The sequence below is a fragment of the Motacilla alba genome, chromosome 2 (assembly GCF_015832195.1).
Source record: "Motacilla alba alba isolate MOTALB_02 chromosome 2, Motacilla_alba_V1.0_pri, whole genome shotgun sequence".
NCBI lineage: Eukaryota > Metazoa > Chordata > Aves > Passeriformes > Motacillidae > Motacilla > Motacilla alba.
In genome coordinates, this window is record NC_052017.1 from 92,102,273 (window position 1) to 92,123,766 (window position 21,494).

General features: G+C 42.6%; 1 protein-coding gene across 6 annotated transcripts in view; it reads right to left on the reverse strand.

Annotated features, from left to right (window-relative positions):
* Positions 1 to 12,153: 12,153 nt before the first annotated feature.
* The window catches only part of CARMIL1 (capping protein regulator and myosin 1 linker 1), a 190,269-nt gene continuing 180,928 nt past the window's right edge, over positions 12,154 to 21,494 (reverse strand). For 3 of the 6 annotated variants that reach the window (XM_038129660.1, XM_038129661.1, XM_038129659.1), the window contains 4 exons: positions 20,574 to 20,807; positions 17,765 to 17,899; positions 16,000 to 16,146; positions 12,154 to 13,212 (listed from right to left, as the gene is read on the reverse strand). In XM_038129660.1, coding sequence (XP_037985588.1) covers positions 13,076 to 13,212; positions 16,000 to 16,146; positions 17,765 to 17,899; positions 20,574 to 20,807 — 653 coding nt within the window. In that variant the 3' untranslated portion in view covers positions 12,154 to 13,075. The remainder of the gene's footprint in view (positions 13,213 to 15,999; positions 16,147 to 17,764; positions 17,900 to 20,573; positions 20,808 to 21,494) is intronic. The other 3 variants (XM_038129662.1, XM_038129663.1, XM_038129664.1) reach the window with 3 other exon arrangements.

A 21,494-nucleotide genomic window follows, 5' to 3' on the forward strand; every position in this document is an offset into this window, starting at 1 on the left:
AACGACCTTTAAAGTTTCAAACCCCTCCCCCGAACGAAGGCAGAAGTGCTGGAGGGAAACGTGAGGCTTCGGAGAAGTAGTGGAGTTTAAGGGGAGAAAAAGAAAAAGGAGTTTTCTGAAGCTGGCAACTCTCCTCGATTTGTAAAAGCAGAGCAGCAGCAGGCAAAGTTCTCTCACCTTCTCATTCCTCACAGCCATCGGGTGGGTATCTCTCACCAGAATGAGAAGCCAGAGGATGAAGACAAACAGAAACCTGCATCGTCTTCCTCCTATAATGCTAATCAAACTGAGAAACCTTGGGGTTTGAGGTCTCTGTGCTGGTAGAGCATTATATTCATGATGGCCCACCTTGGGAATAGATTTGATTTGAATGCCACCTGTGTATTCACCTGCAGTGATTTTAGGCACCTGGGATTGAGCTGGTCTCCATGTGTGCTCCTAGAATCATTATTGTCTCCTTTGAGATACTTACAGATACTTACTAGGATGCCTTTGATTCAATATATACATATTTTGATTTTATTCACATAATGATTGCTTTAGAGATGCTCTCAGAAGCAGCCGAAAAGGCTTTTTAAAAGTATTTAATGTTTGCCCTGAGAAGGTTCCTATTTGCTATGAGGGGGGGGAAAAAAACCCTAAGGGACAGAGTTGTGTTTTACTCAGGAAATTCTTTCAGGGAGATCACAACCGAGATCACAGAGCAATGTCCAGCTTTTCTAGCATGCAAAGAAAAAAGGAGATGCTGTAAAGCTGATGAGTTTAAACAGCAGCATGGCAGCATCTCATCACAGGGATTCCCTGGACAGCAGCCTGGGATCACCTTTGGACCGCAGAAAAATTGTCAAGATCTTAATGCAACAGCAAGGCCACAAGCATTCCTTGACTGTGCTCAGGTGGGGAACCCCAGCATGGGAGAGGAAATCATTAGGTAATGACCTGGAGAAGTCTAAATTTTTAGGGGATACCTGCCCAAGTCCCTTGCAGACAAGAGTAGAGTCCCTCCACAGATTTCTCTGTCATCTGTCCTTGCCTCATTACCAAAAGTCAGGCCTCACCTTAGGTTGAGGTCTCCCTTATGGAACCCCTCCTTCAGTCTCTTCTTCCCAGCGTTCCCCACCATGGCTCCCTGGCAGTAGTGGCCCCATGGTAGCTGCCTGATCTCCTGTGTGGGATGAAGGCACCTGGCACTGCTCCATGGCATGAAGGTCACTTTTTGGGGCCATCTCTCATCCCAGTACCCAAACCCATCTACCCCAGACAGGGAGCATAGTGATCCAGGTTTTTAGGAAAGAGATGTTCATCAGTTTTTAACACGGTTTGCAACCTGGCTTTGGAAACCACCAGCATGGCTGATAACTAACAAGGTCTCCTGGTATTGTGATCATGAAAACTGGTTTCTTACTAAAAAATATCTTTAACAAAACTAACTTGAGGAAGCTACCCATGTTTTGAAATATTTTGCAAGTGAAAGCACCCTGCCATTTGGCAGGGATGGAGACAGCAAGATTTTATGGGATTAGATGCAAAGCTCAGGACACTGAGAAGAGCTTCTCACAGCTGGTTCCCCCCCATGCTCTCACAGGAGGAAGAGCAGCAAGAAGTGACACCTTGTTTAAACTACCTGTATTTATCCAGCATCTCACACAATTCCAGTGAAACCAGGTCCAGTTTGGAGAGAAAAAAAGACCTTCAAGCTTAAAGGACTTTCACAAACGCTCATTGTTACCTGTGCATGAGGATGTGGATGATATGTGTCCATCCATCTGAGCATCCTTGTCATCCCAGGCACTCTCAGTGCTGGCTGAGAGGGATTTTGATTTCACGCAGCACCATACCTGCAAAGGGGGGAAAAGGAGCAGGGATGATGGATTCCTCTTCTGACTGCACCAGCTAAGCCTTTGCTCTCTCTACAAAACCCTCTACTGAAATACCCTATAGATGCAGGGGCCACCCCATAGATGCACAGCTTGGCTGCTCTGCCCCATCTCAAGTATTGCACACAATGGATTTAGGAGTGGAATTGCAAAATTTAACTCAAAGTGACTGGAACCAGGTAAATCCCAGCCTGCAGAGAGGATGTGGCTATCCTGCTGCATGCCTAAAATGTGTTCAGCTTCTCCAATTGCTTCAGGTGACTCAGTAAAGCCTGAATGCAAAAAAAAAAAAAAAAACCAAAAAAAAAAAAAAAAAAAAAAACCAAAAAAAAAAAAAAACCAAAACCAATAAACAAACCAAACCAAAAAAACCCAAAAAACCCCACACAACAACAACAAAAAAAAACCACCAAAAACCAAACTAAACAAAAACCAGCTCAGAACAATTTTTACTCCAGTTGGATTTTCTGTGGAGCACTGTAAATCTGAGGAGTATATTGAACTGTGGACCTATTGGCATTAGTATTGAAACAACACACTGAAGATAGCTGCTGTGTGTGCAGCTCATGTACCAAATTCAGCAACCACTCTGTCTTGGCTTATTTCTTTAGAGGAATAAATAAGAGTTAGAGGTAGGCAGTATTTTAAAAAGTAATGAACACTTTTAAATAAGGACTTTGGCTTCAGCTTCACGCTGTGCAGTAAAGTTCAAGGCTGAAAAGCTCAAACCTGTGTTTTAAAAAGCTTAAAAAAAAAAAAAGAAAAAAAGAATGTGCTTCAGTAGGTCCCTTGAGGCTGGAAGCATTTGCACAACCATTGCCTGGTCCTGCTGTGGGTCAAGGAACCCTCCAGCTGAGGACACCAGCAATGCTGTTTTATTTAACTGATATTGATAATAAATTAATAAATGGCAACTATTGCCAAGTAAAGAGCAAAATAAGGAGCTCGTGGCTTTGCACGAGAAGCTTAACTTTGCACCCCCAGCTTTGCAGAAAGGCTTAACCAAACTGTACATGGGAAAACATGGATAAAAGTGCAGATTGTTGATCTGGAAACAAAAATGAGGGGCAGCTGACAAATGCCTCATTCTTTGGAATGATTTGGATTTGTGGTAGGACTTTGCTCCTCACCTTTACAGAATAAAATTCCAAATACATGCAGACACAGTTAAATGGAAATAATTTTCCTCATCAAATGCCTTCAGCTTCCCTCAGCTTTGCACTTACTGGAGACACTGAGGAAGCCAACACCAGCCATCAGCATTTCATCCTTCACTGGGCAGGTGTTTCACAGGTGGTTTGGGTCCTGCAGAAAGCCGCAGCCCGGATCCTCGGTGTGCCCCTTTTTCCCCAGACCCTGGTTTGTATCAGGGCAGTGGAAGGTGGGTGTGATGGCTGAGCTGTTGTGCACTGCTCGGGCTGCCAAGGGTGGGGATGATGCATTCCTGCCCGGCAAGGGGTCTGTGAGCATGCCAGCAAAGGAAAATGCTGCAGGAGCAATGAGAGGCAAACTGAAAGGAAGTCAAAATAGAAATAATACAGTCAGTGAAGCCCCCTACTATTCATACAATTTCTTGGAAATCAAGTCAAACATGAAGCTGTCTGCTGCAGAAAAGAAATAGACTCTTCTTTTCAACCCATCCTCAGATGTGTACAAGGTGCTTATTAGCAGTAGACCCCCACCTTCCAACAAGGATGCCTTTCTCTTGCCCCTCCTTCCATCCCACTCCCTTCCTCTGCCCAGCAAATCCCACATTCCTGTGCTGGGCTAGATCCTGGGTCCATCTTTCTGCACGTGGTGCAGAGTGTGTGGTTTCAGGGTGCAAAGAAGGGCAATGACAGGTCAGGTACTGATGGATGTGGTGTGACACAAAGACTACCATCCCACAGACATTTCCATCCACAGATTCCCATCAAAGCTAAGTTTGTCCAGCCTTCCCAGCAAGCCCTCCAAGTTGAGGCTTCAGTCCTCTGTTGTCATCTTCATTTTGGACCAGCAATGGGATCCCTTGAGTGTTACAAGGAAGCAGACAACCTCTTTCCACAAGGATTCCACTGAAATGAGGGGTCAGGACATCAGAAGGGATCTGAGATTTTCCAAAAGAAAAGCTAATATTTCCCCCAGCTGCTCATTGCTACCCAGGGACTGCAGTCTCAGTTACAGTTCATGACTTTCATTATTTTAGTCTTTATCTAGAATTTAATGTTGTCCAAATAAAGCCTGGGCTGTACAGCCTCCACGGCACTCTCCTCTACCCTCTGTTAAGTCCTACTCACCTAAGCAAACGGGAAGGGAAGGAGGCATTCCTGGAATGATGCTAAACAGAGATTACAGAGTTAACTTGACTCCTCCATTCAGTGAAACCAAATTGGATTTGCCAAGCTAGCAGCCCCTCTCCTGCTTTCCCTGGCTGGTATCAATCTAATTAAATATCTTTCTCCCATGCAGCTTTTTTATCCTCAGGTCAACTTACTGGAAAAGCAGAAAAAACAGGCTCTAAAGGATTGGATTCGGGGTCAGCTGGCAGAACTCATCATAAACAGCCAAAGCAGCATCAGCGCAGAGGCATCAGAGCAAAAACCTCAACTCACGGCTGGGAGGGACAGTGGCAGCATATCTGCTTTTCCATGCAGGGTTCCCAAACATGGGCACTTGGAACCTGCATGTAATAAATCCCTAGGACACCTGATGTAGGGGTGTCAAAGGCAGAGCAGCTTTCTGATTGGGAAGAGACTCTATCTGCAGAAGCCTCTTCAGTCTGCTGTGGGATACAGTGTAAGAAATTAGGTCCTGTAATAACTGATCCCTCATAATGACACCATCTTGTGTGCAGAAACCCACAGATTGTTTTCCCTCTACTCAAAAATACAGCTCTTCAGCTGTATTTTCACTCTTCAGCTTCTTGGTGCTGATGAGCATTGTTGCTCTCACAGCGATTCCTCTTTGGTACTTGGCACGGAGGGAATTTTTACCATGGGGCACTCACAGCCTCTGCCCCTGCAGGATCTCCCTGATGCAGCAGGAGCAAGCACAGGTGAGAGGGCCCAGAGTGGGGGTGAGCTGGCATTCTGGTTCTGGTTCCTGCTCAAGCAAGTGCCTCATCCTGTGGACCACCTTGTCGCTGGCTGCTGATTGAGAATTGGCAGCTTTGTTCTGGACTCAGAAGAAAAAGGAGCTTTATCAGCAGTTCAGCCATTGCCCTGCACCAGCCTTTCTCCATCAGCTGGGATTTGTCTCCTCACCATGTCACCCTGGAACTTCTAGGGTATCTCCTAATCCCAAGGGGCACTTGGATGCAGCCCCCCAACTAGGCTGCTTTCTAGCAAATTGCCATCAGCCAACAAATCACTATTTGATTTGTTTCCCTGCCCTGCAGATCACCCTGAAGCCTCACTTCTGCATTTCTTCACCCATTCAGATGCCTGTTCCCCAGGTCTCTGAATACACAAACTCTGTGCAGCTCTGGAAGACTGCCCTCCAGAGCTGGAGAAATCTCAGTTTTGGGAAGTTTCAGGAAAAAAAGACTTGCTGTGGTGCTGGCAAGAGTCCCCTCTTGGGAGGAGGCATGAGGAACTGCAGGACAGGCACAGAGATGAGTAGAAAAGCTGTGAAGGTGCCTGGCAGATCTTCCTATGATCCCTTATTTCTGGGATGGGGAGCTCATACATTAGAAGGAAAGGTTGGCACCTTGTGTTTATATTGCAATTTTCAACAATTTGAAAATTTGTTTTCAAACAAATTGAAAATTGCAATTTTCGATTGCATTTTCTTAGGATGGGGAAAGACTGCTCTGCTTTCCAGGCATGATCAACAGGAGACCGGCATTAAATGATAATCTGTTACTCAATCTGTGGTGTTTGTTACTCCTCTGGCTCATGGCTCCAGAAGAAGCAAAGGACAGTGTCTCTACCTGAAACTTTCCCCAAGCTTCAGCACAAGCAGAGGATAATGTCCACAGGTGGGATTCAGGTGCAACCCACCCAATATTAGCATCCCTGGGCATGAAGAAAGCAGCACAGCTCTCATGAGTTTCAAACAGGAGCAGAGCCTTCTGCTGTTATTCCAAAAATTATTCTCAGATCCTTATTTTGTTTGCAATAGGAGAGAGAAGTCATCTCCACATTAATCAATTACTAAGCAGTGGTGGCGAGAAGTTGTGCTGGTGGGAGCTCTCAGCTAAATGTGGTGGGTTGCACAGATTTGTGACTAATGGGCCACATTAATTCCCAATTTGTCTCAGCCTGGATGGCTGGCTCTGGCAGAGGGGGAAGATTTAGGATGATTACAATTCCCATCTTAGGAAGCAGCTTTTTAGTGTTGTTACTACACGTCAGGGAATACTTGAAAAAGCTCAAATGTATCGGTCAGATTTTAACCTCCTTTAGCAGGGAGTGGGAAGTAGGTCCTGCAGCTGTGGTACAGAGCTGTCTGAGTTCACACTGGCACACAGCCACAGCCCGTCTTCAGTGCCTCTCAGAAGGGGAGGCGCTCCCACTATGTACATTAAGGGATGAAATTCCTTGCCAGCAAAACCTAAAAACCAGATTTAAGAGCAGAAAAGAGCAGAGCAGCTCCCTCCAGAAGAGCTTTTTGCTCCCATTTCCTAAAGGTGGATCAGTTAGGTGCAGTTCTGAACTGAGATGCTCATGGTATGCCCTTCCAAGGCAGCATTTCTAACTGGATGACCAGGGCTGCAGGTCCTTCCTTCTTGTTTGCTCATACAGAATGTACACATGCTTATGTGCATGGGCGAAGCAGAGGGCCTTGCTGTCACCTCAGGTGCTGCCTCCCCTTTGCTGTTACCCCTAAATATGGTAAACACAACTGCTGTCTTGTCTGACAGCAGTCATGGCCCAGGGACCAAGCCGTGGTGTCAAACATAACCCCAGCCGGAGCCTCTGAGCCCTTCCTGTGTGACTAGACTGTGCAGCACAGCACTGTGGAAATGCCCTCAGCTGCAAGGGGAATGAATGCCAGCAGCATGCCTGGGAGGCAAGCCACCTCTTCTCCCACACCAAACTCTGCTCCCACAGCTGCCAGCAAGCTGCCAGCACGGCACCAGTGTGTGACAGGAAGGAACACAGAGCATTGGTGATACTCAAAGATATTATAGATGCCCTGGGAGAACAAGTCAGCAACCTTTCCTTCAGTGGTACCTCTACCTGGTCTCTGTTCAGTCTCCCAGGAACTCCAGGAATCCTTGCCACTGACAGCCCACTAAAGCAGCTAAATGTGGCTTCTGGGTTCTGCCCCTCACCACCCAGAGAAGCACATGGGCCAGGATAGGCAGGGATCAGGAGGCCACCCCCAAAGCAGCTCAAGCAGCAGGGAGGAAACAAGAAATGAGGGTTCTGCCAGCTGCGCACCTGCTTGGAGGGCCCACGGCTCATGAAAACGCAGCACCTTCCCTGCTCTGCAAGGATACCCCCAAACCTCCTCGCTTGGCTTGACACCAAGGGACAGTGGTTGTCCCTTTCCTGAAACACACTGGCACTTGCCCATGGTCTCTATGAGCTCAAGATACTGAAAAAAGGTAATTATTTCTTAAATTCAGAAGAGGTACAAAAGGGGTGCTCTGGATGCAACATGAATTCTTTCCCGTCAGGCTGATAGTGCTGGACGTGCCAGGCAGAAAGAAAGTAAAGAAATTAAAACCTTCACTCCTCCCCACTCCCAAAGCCACACACACAAAAAGCCAAACCCCAGGTCTTCAAGAGCTCTAACTAGCACTCCTTTATAGTTGTTTCTCTACCACTCAGCCTGCCCACAACACACAGATGGCTGGAATACAGATGAATGGCTTTCCATAACTAATATGGAAAAACACTGATGTCTAATGAAGTCCTTATACTCCAGCAAAGAAATGTTAAAGCACTACAGCTTTTCTTCTTCTTAAAAGCACAAACACATGCTTTGTCTACAGCATTTGTGACATCCCGTTCTTTGATTTACTGATACCAGGGTGATGAGCACACACTACTGCTGCAGTTTCTCACAGCACAAGCAAAACACTATCTCAGAAAACTGATGAGAAGAACATCATGCACAAGTAAGAAATCCTCAGCAACTAAGTGCTCTGGAAGTTATAGACTATTTAAAATTTTTGTCTTAATACCACAATCCTTGGCGTAATTTTCTTCAATTCACAAAACCAATAATTAGAGTAACCCTTCTTGCATACTTACAGTTCTCAGAATGTTGTCTTTTATATGACCTATAGGAATAAAAATTGCAGTTTATTTATTAAAAAATTAATTTTCATTTATGATACAGGGATTTCAGGTTTTTTCTTCTTACTCACGGCAAATAAATCAAAAGTATATATGTGAATATGAAGACTCTTTCTTAATAATTTTAGATAAATGCATTATTTGGAGTCGAGGCAAACCACAGGAAGGAACCTCCATCTGTCAGGACATCTTTCCCACCAACTTGTACCCTCCTTTTGAGATGTAAACATCTAATAAGTGCATCTAAGACTTTTTGTTTTGACATAGCAGCCCTTTAAAGAGCAATAGAGGAAGTGGCAAGTTTCCCATCACAGAAGAGAAACGGAATCTTGTGATTTCAATGGGGATCAACTGGGCAATCTTTGCTGCATGTCCCCGCACTTGATGGCATCCCATGCCTTTTGATGGCTTTCACTTTGGCAAAGATTTATTTTTTCCAGTATCCATGCCATATCACTCACATGTCCTCTCAAAGTTGTGTCTTCCTGCTTGATTATTTCTTCTGATTTAGCAACATCTGTGAGCTTAGTTTTGCCATGTTTTGGCCCTTTGCACTGCACCGCATGTAATCCTGGACCATTTTCTTGTAGTCAATTAATGTCCCAATTTCCATTTTTAATTTCTTCAGTTGCATTTCCTTTGGTCGTATCTCCATTCTGTAGTGTTTGTATGTCCTTAAGCTCTGTTTCCAGGATTTCACTGGGTATCAATTTGGGCAAGCTTTGGTCCATATCCCTGCACTTGATGGTATCCCATGCCTTTTCATGGCTTTCACTATGGCAAAGATTTTTTCTTTTCAATATCCATGCCATGTCTCTCATATCTTCCCCTCAAAGTTGTGTCTTCCTCCTTGTTGTTTTCTCCTGCTTTTGCAACATGTGTGAGGTTAGTTTTGGCATGCTTTGTTCCTTTGCACTGCACTGTATGTAATCCTGGACCTTTTTGTGGTAGTCATTAGATGTCCCAATTTTCTGGGTTTTTTTGGGTTTTTTTTTTCAGTTGCATTTTATTTGATCCTACCTCCTTTCCAGAGTGTTTGTAAGCCTTTCTTTTCTGTTTCGCAAGATTCTGTTTCCCTTCCTGAAAGGAAATGAAATTTCCTAACCCTTACCCTGAAACATGGCAGCGCCCAAAGGGTCACGTGGTATGGGTTAGGGTTAGGGGTTAGGATTAGGTTTAGTGTTAGGTTTAGTCTTAGGGTTGGATTAGGGTTAGGGTTAGGGTAAGGGCTAGGATTTAGTGTTAGGGTCTGGGTCAGGGCTAGTGTTAGCGATAGGGTTAGGGTTACAGGTTAGTGTTAAGGGTTCGGAGTTGTGTTTAGGGTGACGGTTTGCATTACAGTTAGGGGTTACTGTTTGGGTTAGGGGTTTCTTTTCAATATCCATGCCATGGCACTCATATCTTCCCCTGAAAGTTGTGTCTTTCTCATTGATTTTTTTCCCCTGCTTTTGCAACATCTGCGAGGTTAGTTTTGGCATGTTTTGGTCCTTTGCACTGCACCGCATCTAATACTGGACCTTTTTCGTGTAGTCACTAAATGTCCCAATTTTCTGGGGTTTTTTTGGGTTTTTTTTCAGTTGCATTTTATTTGGTTCTATGTCCTTTCCAAAGTGTTTGTAAGCCTTTCTTTTCTGTTTCGCAAGTTTCCGTTTAAGGAAATGAAATTTCCTTTCAGGAAGGGAAACGGAATCTTGCGATTTCAATGGTTACCAATTGGGCAAACTTTCGTGCATGTCCCTGCACTTGATGGCATCCCATGCCTTTTGATGGCTTTTACTTTGGCAAAGGTTTTTTTTTTTTTCAATATCCATGCCATGTCTCTCATATCTTCCCCTCAAAGTTGTGTCTTCCTCCTTGTTGTTTTCTCCTGCTTTTGCAACATCTGTGAGGTCACCTTTGGCACGCTTTGGTCCTTTGCAATGCACTGCATCTAATACTGGAACTTTTTCTGATAGTCACTAAATGTCCCAATTTTCTGGGTTTTTTTTGTTTGTTTTTGTTTTTGTTCAGATGCATTTCATTTGATCCTATTACCTTTCCAGAGTGTTTGTAAGCCTTTCTTTTCTGGTTCACAAGAAAGGAAATTTCATTTCCTTTCGGGAGGAGAAACGGAATCTTGCGAACCAGAAAAGAAAGGCTTCCAAAACCTCTGCAAAGGAGATAGGATCAAATGAAATGTAACTGAAAAAAACTGCAAAAATCCCGGAAAATTGGGACATTGAATGCCTCCCAGAAAATGGTCTGGGAGGAAATGAGGTGTAGTGCAAAGGACCAAAACATGCCAAAACTAAGCTCACAGATCTTGCAACATCAGGAGAAAAATCAAGGAGGAAGACACAACTTTGAGGGGAAGATATCAGAGAGAAGGCATGGATACTGGAAAAAAAAAATTGTCACTGAAGTGAAAGCAATCAAAAGGCATGGGATGCCATCAACTGAAAGGATATGGACCAAAGCTTGCGAAAATTGATTGCCATTGAAATCCTGGAAACAGCAAAGAAGGACTTACAAATGCTCTGGAATGGAGAGACTATCAAAGGAAATGCAATTGAAGGGAAAAAAAAAATTGGGAGATTTGTTGACTACAAGAAAATGGACAAGGTTTACATGCTGTGCAGTGCAAAGGGCCAAAACATGGCAAAACTAAGCTCACAGAGGGGGCAAAATCAGGAGAAAAAATCAAGAAGAAACATACAACTTTGATGGGAGGATGTGAGAGATAAGGCATGGATACTGAAAAAAAAAACCAAAAAAGAAAAAAATTTCATTGCCTAAGTGAAGCCATCAAAAGGCATGGGATGCCATCAAGTGCAGGGACATGCACCAAAGATAGCCCAATTGGTCCCCATTGAAATCGCAAGATTCCGTTTCCCTTCCCGAAAGGAAATTTCATTTCCTTTCGGGAAGGGAAACGGAATCTCGGGAACCAGAAAAAAAAATGGCTTCTAAAACACCCTGGAAAGGAGACAGAATCAAATGAAATGCAACTGAAAAAAAAAAAAAAACAAACCCAAAAACCAGAAAACTGGGACATTTAGTGACTACCAGAAAAAGGTCCAGGATTACATGCGGTGCAGTGCAAAGGGCCAAAGCGTGCCAAAACTAACCTGATAGATGCTGGAAAAGCAGGAGAAAAAATCAAGGAGGAAGACACAACTTTGAGGGGAAGATATAGGAGACATGGCATGGATACTGAAAAAAAAACAGTAATCACTAAATGAAATTTCCTTTCGGGAAGGGAAACGGAATCTTGCGATTTCAATGAGAACCAACTGGGCAATCTTTGGCGCATGTTCCTGCACTTGATGGCATCCCATGCCTTTTGATGGCTTTCACTTTGGGGAAGATTTTTTTTTTTTTCAGTTTCCATGCCATGTCTCTGATATCTTCCCCTCAAAGTTGTGTCTTCCTCCTTGATTTTTTCTCCTGCTTTTCCAACATCTGTCAGGTTCGTTTTGGCCTTATTTGGTCCTTTTCACAGCACCTCATGTAATCCTGGACCTTTTTCTGGTAGTCACTAAATGTCCCAATTTTCTGGTTTTTTTGGGTTTTTTTTCAGTTGCATTTCATTTGATCATATCTCCTTTCTGGAGCGTTTCTGAATCTTTCTTTTGTCTTTCGCAGGATTTCGTTTCATGTGCAGTGGGATCAGACAGAAGGTGATCAGAGAGGCAGGAATCTGAGCTCTTTTGTCTAGTCAAAAAACCAGAAAAGGTCTACAGAAAATGTTCTTGGGAGAGAGTTACCAATCCAATTTTATTCTGTCCAGTTGAATCAAAATGGAGAGTTTAAATTAGTAGGTGTTTCTGGCTCATACAAAGGTTTCTTTGCTGAAGATTCACATCGGGGAGAATAGTGAAGAGATCTTCCTTCAGCAGTTTTATGATATGTATGTGTCCCTTTCAGCTGGAACAGGCACTTTACTAGAAGCAGAAAAATTACATAGGTTTTGTCTTAACTGCACACTTTTCCTATGTGACCCAATGCCAGCATTTAAAGATCAGAGACCATCAGACCACAAACACTGCTGTAAAAACGAAGACTAGTATTTCAGTTGTAAAATCTTTTTTTTTTATTGTTACAAATATACATATGAATAAAATCCCTTCAACCTGTAATGTAAGTGGGTAGCCATGAAATTTGCATCCCCTCCCTCAAAAGCTGAAATGTTTTTACAGATGTCAAACTATGTTTCTCATAGAATTACACATTGAAATGAAGCTAATATGCAGACAGAACCAAGGAAGGCCTCCAGAAAACACCAATATTAATAAAACTTCAATTGCCCTCATTCCAATCAACTATATACATTAATATACGAATGTGGAAGCATAGCATGGTTATACGTAATCCAAATTCTTCTCTGTTGTGCTTTCTGACGGTACACAAATGTAAGCGTTGGAACTTCATGTACAGTAGGAGAACAGGAAGAAAGAAGCTCCCTATGGGAGAATGTAAAAACCATACCCAAGCATTTAATATATATAATCTATACAAATTATTTTATTAGTGTGCTCTTTTAATATAATTACAATGTGCAATTGCATACCGCAAGAATATATTTATAGGTAAGTCACGTGCAGATCTGACACATTTACATTCAGCAGTACAACACATTACCTGCTGTACAGTGTTATTAGTGTAAGACAGTGTCCAGTTAATTTGCTTTGCTTTCTAAATGCCCTAATGCAGGGCACTCCTTGTAGCTGCTTCAGAGAAATTCAAGTAGAATACATGAAAGAATAGCTGGCTTTAGGCAAAGGCATGGAAAGGAATGCCTTGCACTGTACACACCAGAAATTAAGGACCGAATCAATGCCAGGTGTACTGTAAGTCATGATTGGAAGATCAGGTTTTCTGCATGGAAATGTACCTGTGGTGAAATAGTAGCTGACTAGAAGGGCTGTTGATTGCTGAACCCTGATTGTTATAAAAAGCTCTTGCACTACAAAGCACTTGGACTGATTGCTAAATAAAAATAAAATCTTTATCTGCTTCTTCTCCAGAGTCACTGGACTTGCTTCCTTGATGGCCGTCTTTACTTAAGGACCTCTGCTTCAGCTCCTGGAACTCATGAGACTGCTGCCCAGGACTTCTTTTTGCAGCTGCATAAAACAGAAACAGGACTTACTAATGATTGCAGAAGATAAAGTAAGAAGAAAAAATAACAATAAAGAAAGTCATTAATGCATATGGGAGCTGCTCCTGATACCACTGAATTAATTTGCACCAGGAGGAGTAGCATAAGTCCATTAATTCTTCACACCAGAAAAAGGTGAGAAGAGAGAGTTTGAGCAAGCTTTATTCCACTGGTTGGTTGGCAAGCAGGCAAACTTGAAACATGACACTTAGTATTTCACTGTGACATGGATAAACATTACAGTTAGAAATTGCCTGGAGATTTTCCTCACATCACACCACTTCCAAACCAAAACACTTTTTTTTTTCCAGCTGGGATGGATCTCAGACAGTGCACTCCTGACTGCTCAGGCTGATGGAGGTGCCTGCTGGGCACCCCTCTGACCAGTGAAGCACATCTCAGGCAGGTCTGTCTCCCTAGCAGGACACATCTGTGTTCTCCTTTTTGACTCGGCAGCTTTGAACAGGACAGACATTCACCTCAGCACCCAAGTTACCCAAACTTCTTCTCCCTGCCCCACTACACTTCCAGGTCCCAATGTCCTCCCTGTCCCTTGATAAAAAGGACACCCATGGCTCTGCACCTTGCCATGCCTGGCAATGGGGAAAGCAGGAGGCCATATTCACTTCCCACAATCTAAATGCAAACAGTACACATTTTGTTCACCCAGCACTCTGAAATCTCTCTAAAGCCAGGGCTTTCTCCAAAACTACAAGCTTCAAAATAAACTGGAAAAGAAGGTTGCAAAACCTTTTTGAGATTCCTGACCTAATCAGTGGCCTACAACTGCTATGGTAACAAGATGGTTATACACATCAACCAGGGTGATCTTACCCAAGGACTGACAGCATTACAAATCTCATGCTTGCACTGCGAAGTGAAACTTCAAACACACAGTGGCCCTTAAATGTGACCTTGCTGCAAGTCACTTCACTCGACAAAATTGAATGTTGTCTTTACAAGACCTTCTTTGCTCCACCATTTTGGGTAGGGATGGTCGTCTTTGGTTGACACTGATCCTTGTTCCTGACCACTTTGGTGAATACCTCTCTTGACAAGGCACCAGGAGCTGCTGTGGCCATGAAGCACCACTTCTCCTTCCCCATGTACCACTCACCTGTAGCCTCACCACTGCAAGGAACAGCCTGCCCTGTCTCCAGCATGCAGCTCCAGCCACAGCAGCAACCTGCCACTGACCATCTCTGCGGCCATTTCTAAGTGTGGCAGGCTGTGTCATGGACTGCCAGGAATGTGGGAAGCACAGAGAGGGATCCCAAGGCAGCCAAATAGTTCTCCTGAATCCAAAATACCTGTTTTCTCACTTATGCTAGCTGAAATATGTGAGGAAATAAGGGCCAGCAGCTACACACACACTGCACTCTTATCCTGGCATTACAGGTTTGAGAAAAGTGTTTAAAGCCATTTCACAGAATTAGAGAGGATTATCCTGTAAAAGATATTCAGGCATTTCTACCTTCCAAAACACCACTGCTTTTCAAAGAAATAGGTGCCTAGAAATTTTTTGAGTCATCCTTGATACCAGTACCTCCTAATAATTACCTGGCCTTTGTCTGGCCTTCACTGACTTCAAACAAAACCCAAAACACATCCTGCAGCAGCTATTTTATAGTTTATGGCCTGATAAATATAAGCAAGTAGTTTGTCTCATAAATGACTGAAAGATATATCAGCATTTAAGTCCACATAATGCAAGCAGGCTTCTGCCAGAAAAGCTTACCCTCTCCTTGATGAAACCGTACAACACAGGTGACCTGCAGCAGTCTATGGCAGGACCTCAGCTTGCAAAACTTACTTTGTCAGAGAGGTATCTCAGAATGAACTAAAATATAATAATTTGATTATGATGGGGAGGGGAGATTCCCAGTTTGGACAGACTAAGTTTGATTCCATAATACAAAAAGGATAAATTTTGGGATGAGGAAGGGTTATGTGATGTCTTATAAACAGAAAAACTGTGGGTAAATGGAATTGCATAAGATGTTCAAATACACAATTAAAATACAGTAGGAAAAAAAAGTAATTTTGAACAACTGTTCAAACCAACCATTTAAGAGGTAAAGAAACATATAAACATGTACCATTTGAGAACAGGAGCTTTCATATTTTAAAAGCACATAAAAGAAATGAATATTTTTGTAGCCTACTGAATGAGCTCGCTGTGAGTCAAAGCTGCTCCTTTGACTAACAATGCTGCGCTTGGGTTCTTTAGGTGGTATTTTTCTTTGCTTTTGCAACTGAAAATCAAAGTAACAACAAATAATCCGATTTACCCAGTTCTCAAATGCTTTTGTGAGTGATGCACTGAAACTGGCACTAACATTAAAGCTGAAATGTTTTCTGAAACACTAAAGTGCATGATCTTAGAAATGACAGGTGTGTAAGCACAACAAGCAGCAGCCAGTCTACCTGCAGCATGCCAGTGTTGCTGCACTGAGCAGTCACAGTAGCGAGTGCTCTTCTGCAGAGGGGCTGCATGTGCTAGATGGGACTGGTCACTGGAGTTGACACAAAGGAAAAATGCACAAAACATGTTTTATCTGTGAATTTTTTCATGCCATGTAAATCCCATGAGGGCAGAAATATGATTAGAACCCCATGAGATTTTTACCTTTCTCATAATGACAGATGACAAACCCACACCCTTCTGTAGTTTCTTTGCTATTACCATTTCTTAACAATTGTTAGTGCCAGTTATCAAGCACCACCTTGATGAAAAATGAAAACATCTAACCAGAAGTTGGCTGTGCCATCCTCTGCCCAAGCACATTAGCTTCCTCTTCTGCACTGGTAGAATACTGCCCCGGAGTGGTTCTCACGCTGCCAGATGGCTGGGCACAGTCAAGAGCTGCATCTCTTTTTTGACAATCTCCTGTTTGCTCTAGCAAGGAAAAGGATTTGTTTATACTCCTAAGCTGTTCTGTAGGCCCACATACAGAAGGTAATATGAAATTTTTCACTTATCCAACCCATTTAATCAATTTTTCAGAGAGCAGTAATCAGTATGCCAGTTGCTTGTTTAAATGTAGTCCAGATTTCTTGAGGTGTTGTTAACTGCAGCCCGATCTCACAGCCGCACAGTGCAAAGACATGTATTTTCAGATTGTCCCATGAAGTACAGTTAAAATCATCATAAAGCAATTTTATAATCAAGTATCATCTCATTTGTAGCTTTATTTCACAGGAGATTTAATTTTGTTACTAACTTGGACAGATTTGCAGTGATTTACCAGTTGCAGAAATAAATTGAACATGCTAGCCTGAAGAGAGGCAGAAAGCAAGGACAGAGGAATGGCTAAGTGAGGAAGTAAGTAATGAATAAAAAAGAAAACATGAAAAGGAACAAAAATAAAATAAACAGAAATTACTCTTTCCCAAACAGCTTCACGCAAAGCCCAGCAGCTCCTTAAGGACCTGGCAAGTCTAAACTATTATTGATAAAGTGCCATGTAGTGATATAGTGCCATGTAGAGCCAAATAGAAAATTCTGTGTTTGACTGGAGAGGCTTGAGGGAGCAAGGAGTAAGAAACCACAGTGCCTGACTTCTGTTGCTTTTGGCAATCTGGATCATCTGAATGATGACAGTGGGCTCTGCAGGCAGCACAACTTCTCAGTCTTCACAACCCAGCATTATGTAGCTACCTCAACTCGTTTTTTCCCATTTTCTGCTGTGAAAATCTGCTGTCAGAGTGTGAAAGGGCACCCCTTTGTTTCACAGCTTAAGTGATGGGAGTCACCTTAAATGTCTTTCTTGAGGAGAGACCCAGGAAGGAAGACATCTCACTCCCAGATTTCAAACATCATCACTTGTGCCAGCTAACACCATGGTGAGCAACATTCCTGTGACTATTTCTCCAAATACCCTATGCTGTCAGAGAAAGCTTGAGCTCTTCTAAGAATCAACTCAGGGCACGAAAATGCGTCAGCAAAAGTAGAAATCCAGTGCACACATGAAAATCAGCAAAGAGAAGAGAGCAGTCTAGTGTTGTGTATAAAAGATAGCAGGTACCAAGCCTTGCCCAGGCACACAGAGACTCATTGCCCAAAGCTGGGGAGGTGAACTCAGTTACGTGCAGACACCAACAGAAAGGAAAACAAAGAGAGCAGTGGGCTGGCTGCAAGGAACAAAGTTATGGCTGCTCCCCTGGAAACATGCTGAACCACAGAGCTGCATTTCACATTACTGGGTGAAATTTCACATTACTGGGTGAAATTTCACATTATTGGTCTGAACATCTTAGCTCATACCAAACCAACCATAAATGTACACATGAATCCCTTAATTGTTCAGTTACTTTATTAATACCCATGGATTAATTGTTTATTTGATTTGATCAAAGATAGGTGGACAAGATGCTGAATAGATGACCAGATAAATTTTTCTTGCTTTTTGCACCTTCCAGTGCATAACCCTCTTCCCTTCCAGGTGAAAACAAATCAGGAGACATTGACACATCAAATTTCACTAGAAGACACCAGGTTACACAAATACTCCTACCTTCTTGAGAAAATGATCTGACTGAGGGGCTGCTCTGACCATCCTTTTCTTTATCAGAAGGAACTTTCTTCAGCACTGGTGGAAGCAGGGCAACTTTTGGGGAACTGGGGCCGGAGGGAGACTCTGGAGCATCCTCTGTGGAGCACCACAAACAAAAGGGTGAGAAGGAAAAATTGTATCTACTCTAAAGCTCACAGAAACAGTTGTTTATGATGGACCAAACCTCAACACAACACACAAACAAAAAGCAGCCAGAACCTGTGTCAGAAAAAGAAGGATTCAGGAATTTACATTACAACAAGAGAAGAAATTGTATGGACCTCAGTCCGGGCGAAAGACTTTGAGCAGTCAAACAGAAGATCTCAATTTCAGCATTTTTCATGTGTGTGTGCTGCTATTGTAGTGCTGCTATTGTAGTGCAAATAGAAATGTGTGCTGCAAATGTAGTGATTTACCTGCAAGATATAAGTAGCAATTTGTAAAGAACAGCTGCAAAAAAAATTGGATGGATTTCTGGAAATGTGTGTTCTAGTTATATTTTTGTTGCTCTGAAACATAATCAACTCATCAATTTAGATGTCCTGTTTCACAATGATAAGGTCTAAAAGTGAACCAGGGAAAAAAATTACATAAAAAGAGTTACAGAACTCTGTAGTTCCATAACTACAGAGAATAACTTCTGGGAATAATCTGGGAATAACTTCCCAGAGCATAACACACAGGCATCCATAAAGAGTTGCTAAAAAGAAAAAAAAAATACTTCCATCTTCCAGACTGTAAGAAAATCTGAAACTTAAACTTAAATCCATAGCTTAAAACCATCTGGATATCTTGTTTCTCTAAAAGGCTGGATTTGTAAGGCAAGTTGACTACCATCTTTACAGTCCTTACAGGAAGACCTTTTCAGTCTTACACTCCACAGGCCTCATTTGGACAGTAGGGAAGCACAGACACAGTGGAGTATTAAACTGCTTTTAAGTTTGCTTTTCAAGAAGTAAACAGTGGCATGAGTACATAACAGGAACTAGGAAGACAGGTTAGCATTGACAGAAGAACAAAAGGAAGTCCGAGCATTATCTGTATTACGTATTTGTAAAAAGAGTTAATTCAGTTGCATACTAGAAATTAATCAAAATTTATGTCTCCTAAGGAGAGACCACAAAGAGTCAACTGTTTCACTTTCAGCACAGGAAAGTGATGTGCTTCCCAAATGCAATTTGGTATGAACAGATACAATAATTCTTGGACCTTCTCCATGCATTTGATATGCCCGTGAGGCCACTTGCTCAATATCAACACAAGGAGGAGCACAGTGACTGGCAAACAGAGCTAGATTTAGACTTTCAGTCTTTGACAATTTGTGGACATCTGAGCTGTGCTCCTTTGCACCCAGATTACTTAGCAAAAAATTTGCTACTATTTGTGTGGCCACAGTGCTGGAAACAACAGTGAGAGCAAGAACACAGAAAGGATGATTACTTGGTTTTCTTCATCACGTTGCCTGGGCATCCTTAGGCAGTGGGTTACTACAAGTACTAGAACAGAAGCTAGACTGCCACAGAGCTGTGCTGCTTTTACTATTGACCAAAGCACTGGCTTATTAGGGGTAAGTATTAATTACTCCCTGGTGGTAAATCCACAGTATGCTCTCTCTGCAGGAAATAGGAGCTGGCAGAAACAGACAGCTCAGCTCTTCCTGACTGCCTATTTTACAGACTAAGCACCACTAAATAATCCATGCCCTCCCTGTTGCATTCATCTTCATGAGCATCTTACTCGACATCCCTCATTTTGATGACTGTTTCTAAAATGATCAATAAAATAAATGTAAATCTACCTAAAATCTGAAGGTGATTTTGTATGTTAACAACATTCTGCCCGCTGGAGTGCAGAGACTAAGGAAGGCTCAGGTTTCATATCAAGGGCAGGGAAGAGGCCGTAACATCCCTTTGACTCCTCATCCTTATCAGAAATTACATCATTCTAAGGTCAACAGTGATTATGGGAAAAGTCAAGAGGGCTGCAGGCTCTTACAGATGGCCATGCTCATATTTTTCACTCCTTGGCAGTTAATGAGCTATATTTGCTGTAGATACTTGAGAAGTCTGTAACTGGCTTTTAATTTTCCTCAGTTGCAGTGGCTGTACTTTGGGAAGAAGAGGTTGCGACACTGGCCTATTAAACAGACAAATGCATGGGAGATGTGCTGAAACATTTCCCACTATTGGAAACCTTAAGATAATATCTGGGCAGAAGGCAGCCTTGCGGGGTTATAAAAGCCCAGTTACAATTATTTTCAGTCAAAAGCAAAAAGGAAATAAACAAAGGCTAAACAAGGAAAAACTAAGAGACAGCTGGTTTGTACAAGTTATTAAGAAACAGGCACTTGCTTGAGGGGCTAAAAGCAGCCTGCCACAAAACCCCAAGGATTTTAGTATATAGAGCCAGGTTTTTAGAGAAAACACATTTATTTTTGTCAGTGCTACTACAATAGGGCTTTGATGCTGAAGTAACTTTCTGTGCTCACCTGTTCTGCGATAGCAGACTAACTCAAAACAGCTCTGCCAATGCCACTTCTGCTTCTCACACTTTACTCTTGAGGATCACAGAATAAACCATTTTAATAAGTTTATTTGAATTAGGGCACAAAGAAGTGGAAAAGAAGGATGTGAGTCAAGAGCAAGGCAATGAAGAAGCTGTCCCTCTCCTTTTAACTTCTCTTCAAGATGTGGCAATGGCTGTCTCCACCACAGCCCACACGAACAGCACCCAGAGCTGGGGATAACAACTGCCCAGAAGAGCTTCTCACCAGTACGAGAGGCAGAGCGTGGTTTCTGTGGCACTGTGGGTCGTCCTGCCAGGCTGGGCTTTGTTGACTGCAATGGGGGCTTTGGACTTGTTGGTGTATTGGAAGAACTTCTTGCCTTTGCACCAGCTTCTGCCTTTGGTTCAGCTTTTGAATTTTTTTCTGATGATGTTGAGATGGAGTCGCCTTTATTTGATGCAAACCGACTCTCTGGAAGGGTCTGCTGTTGTTTAGGCACTGAAATAAACAGACACATAAAATTAAGTCTGCTGCAGCACAGAAGGGTCCATGCACAGCTATAGTGGTGTGGAAAATACCACCACAAGCTAAGACATGCACTGCTATGTGTAAGAGGATCCCCAATGTTTTATTCAAAATCACAAAGCATCTAAAGCAAAGCATCTAAACCTGCTAATTTTGACATGTGCTAAGATTTGTTATTCAATTGCCCAAGACAGCAATTGCGTGTCCCCTTTTTTAATATATTTGAGATGATGGCTAGCTGGACCTTATTCCTCCTTCATATTTCTAGAAGCAGATGGCACAGCCCACCTGCTGAGAAAACAGTGATGGATCAGTGGAAAAAGCTGCTCTTGACTGTTTTGTGTCTCTACAGACAAAAGGTCAGGTTTCCAAGATCAACAGAGAAATCCTGGCCCAGAAAATAAATCCCAAGTGTGTGACCAGCAGGCTACATCTTTTTATTTGTTGCTTTTAGCAAGCTCTAGAAGAGATTTTGAAACTCAGCCCTGATCAAAGTATTCTGTATACAGTATTTTGATTTGCCAAATAAAACTGTACATGGCTTACAGTTTCCACACATTAGTAAGTTTACCAACATGTTGTTTATCCCAAACAAAGACCAAAGTATTTAGAGATCAATTTATAGTGACTTGCAAGCAGTAAGTCAGTCCCATCTAGCTG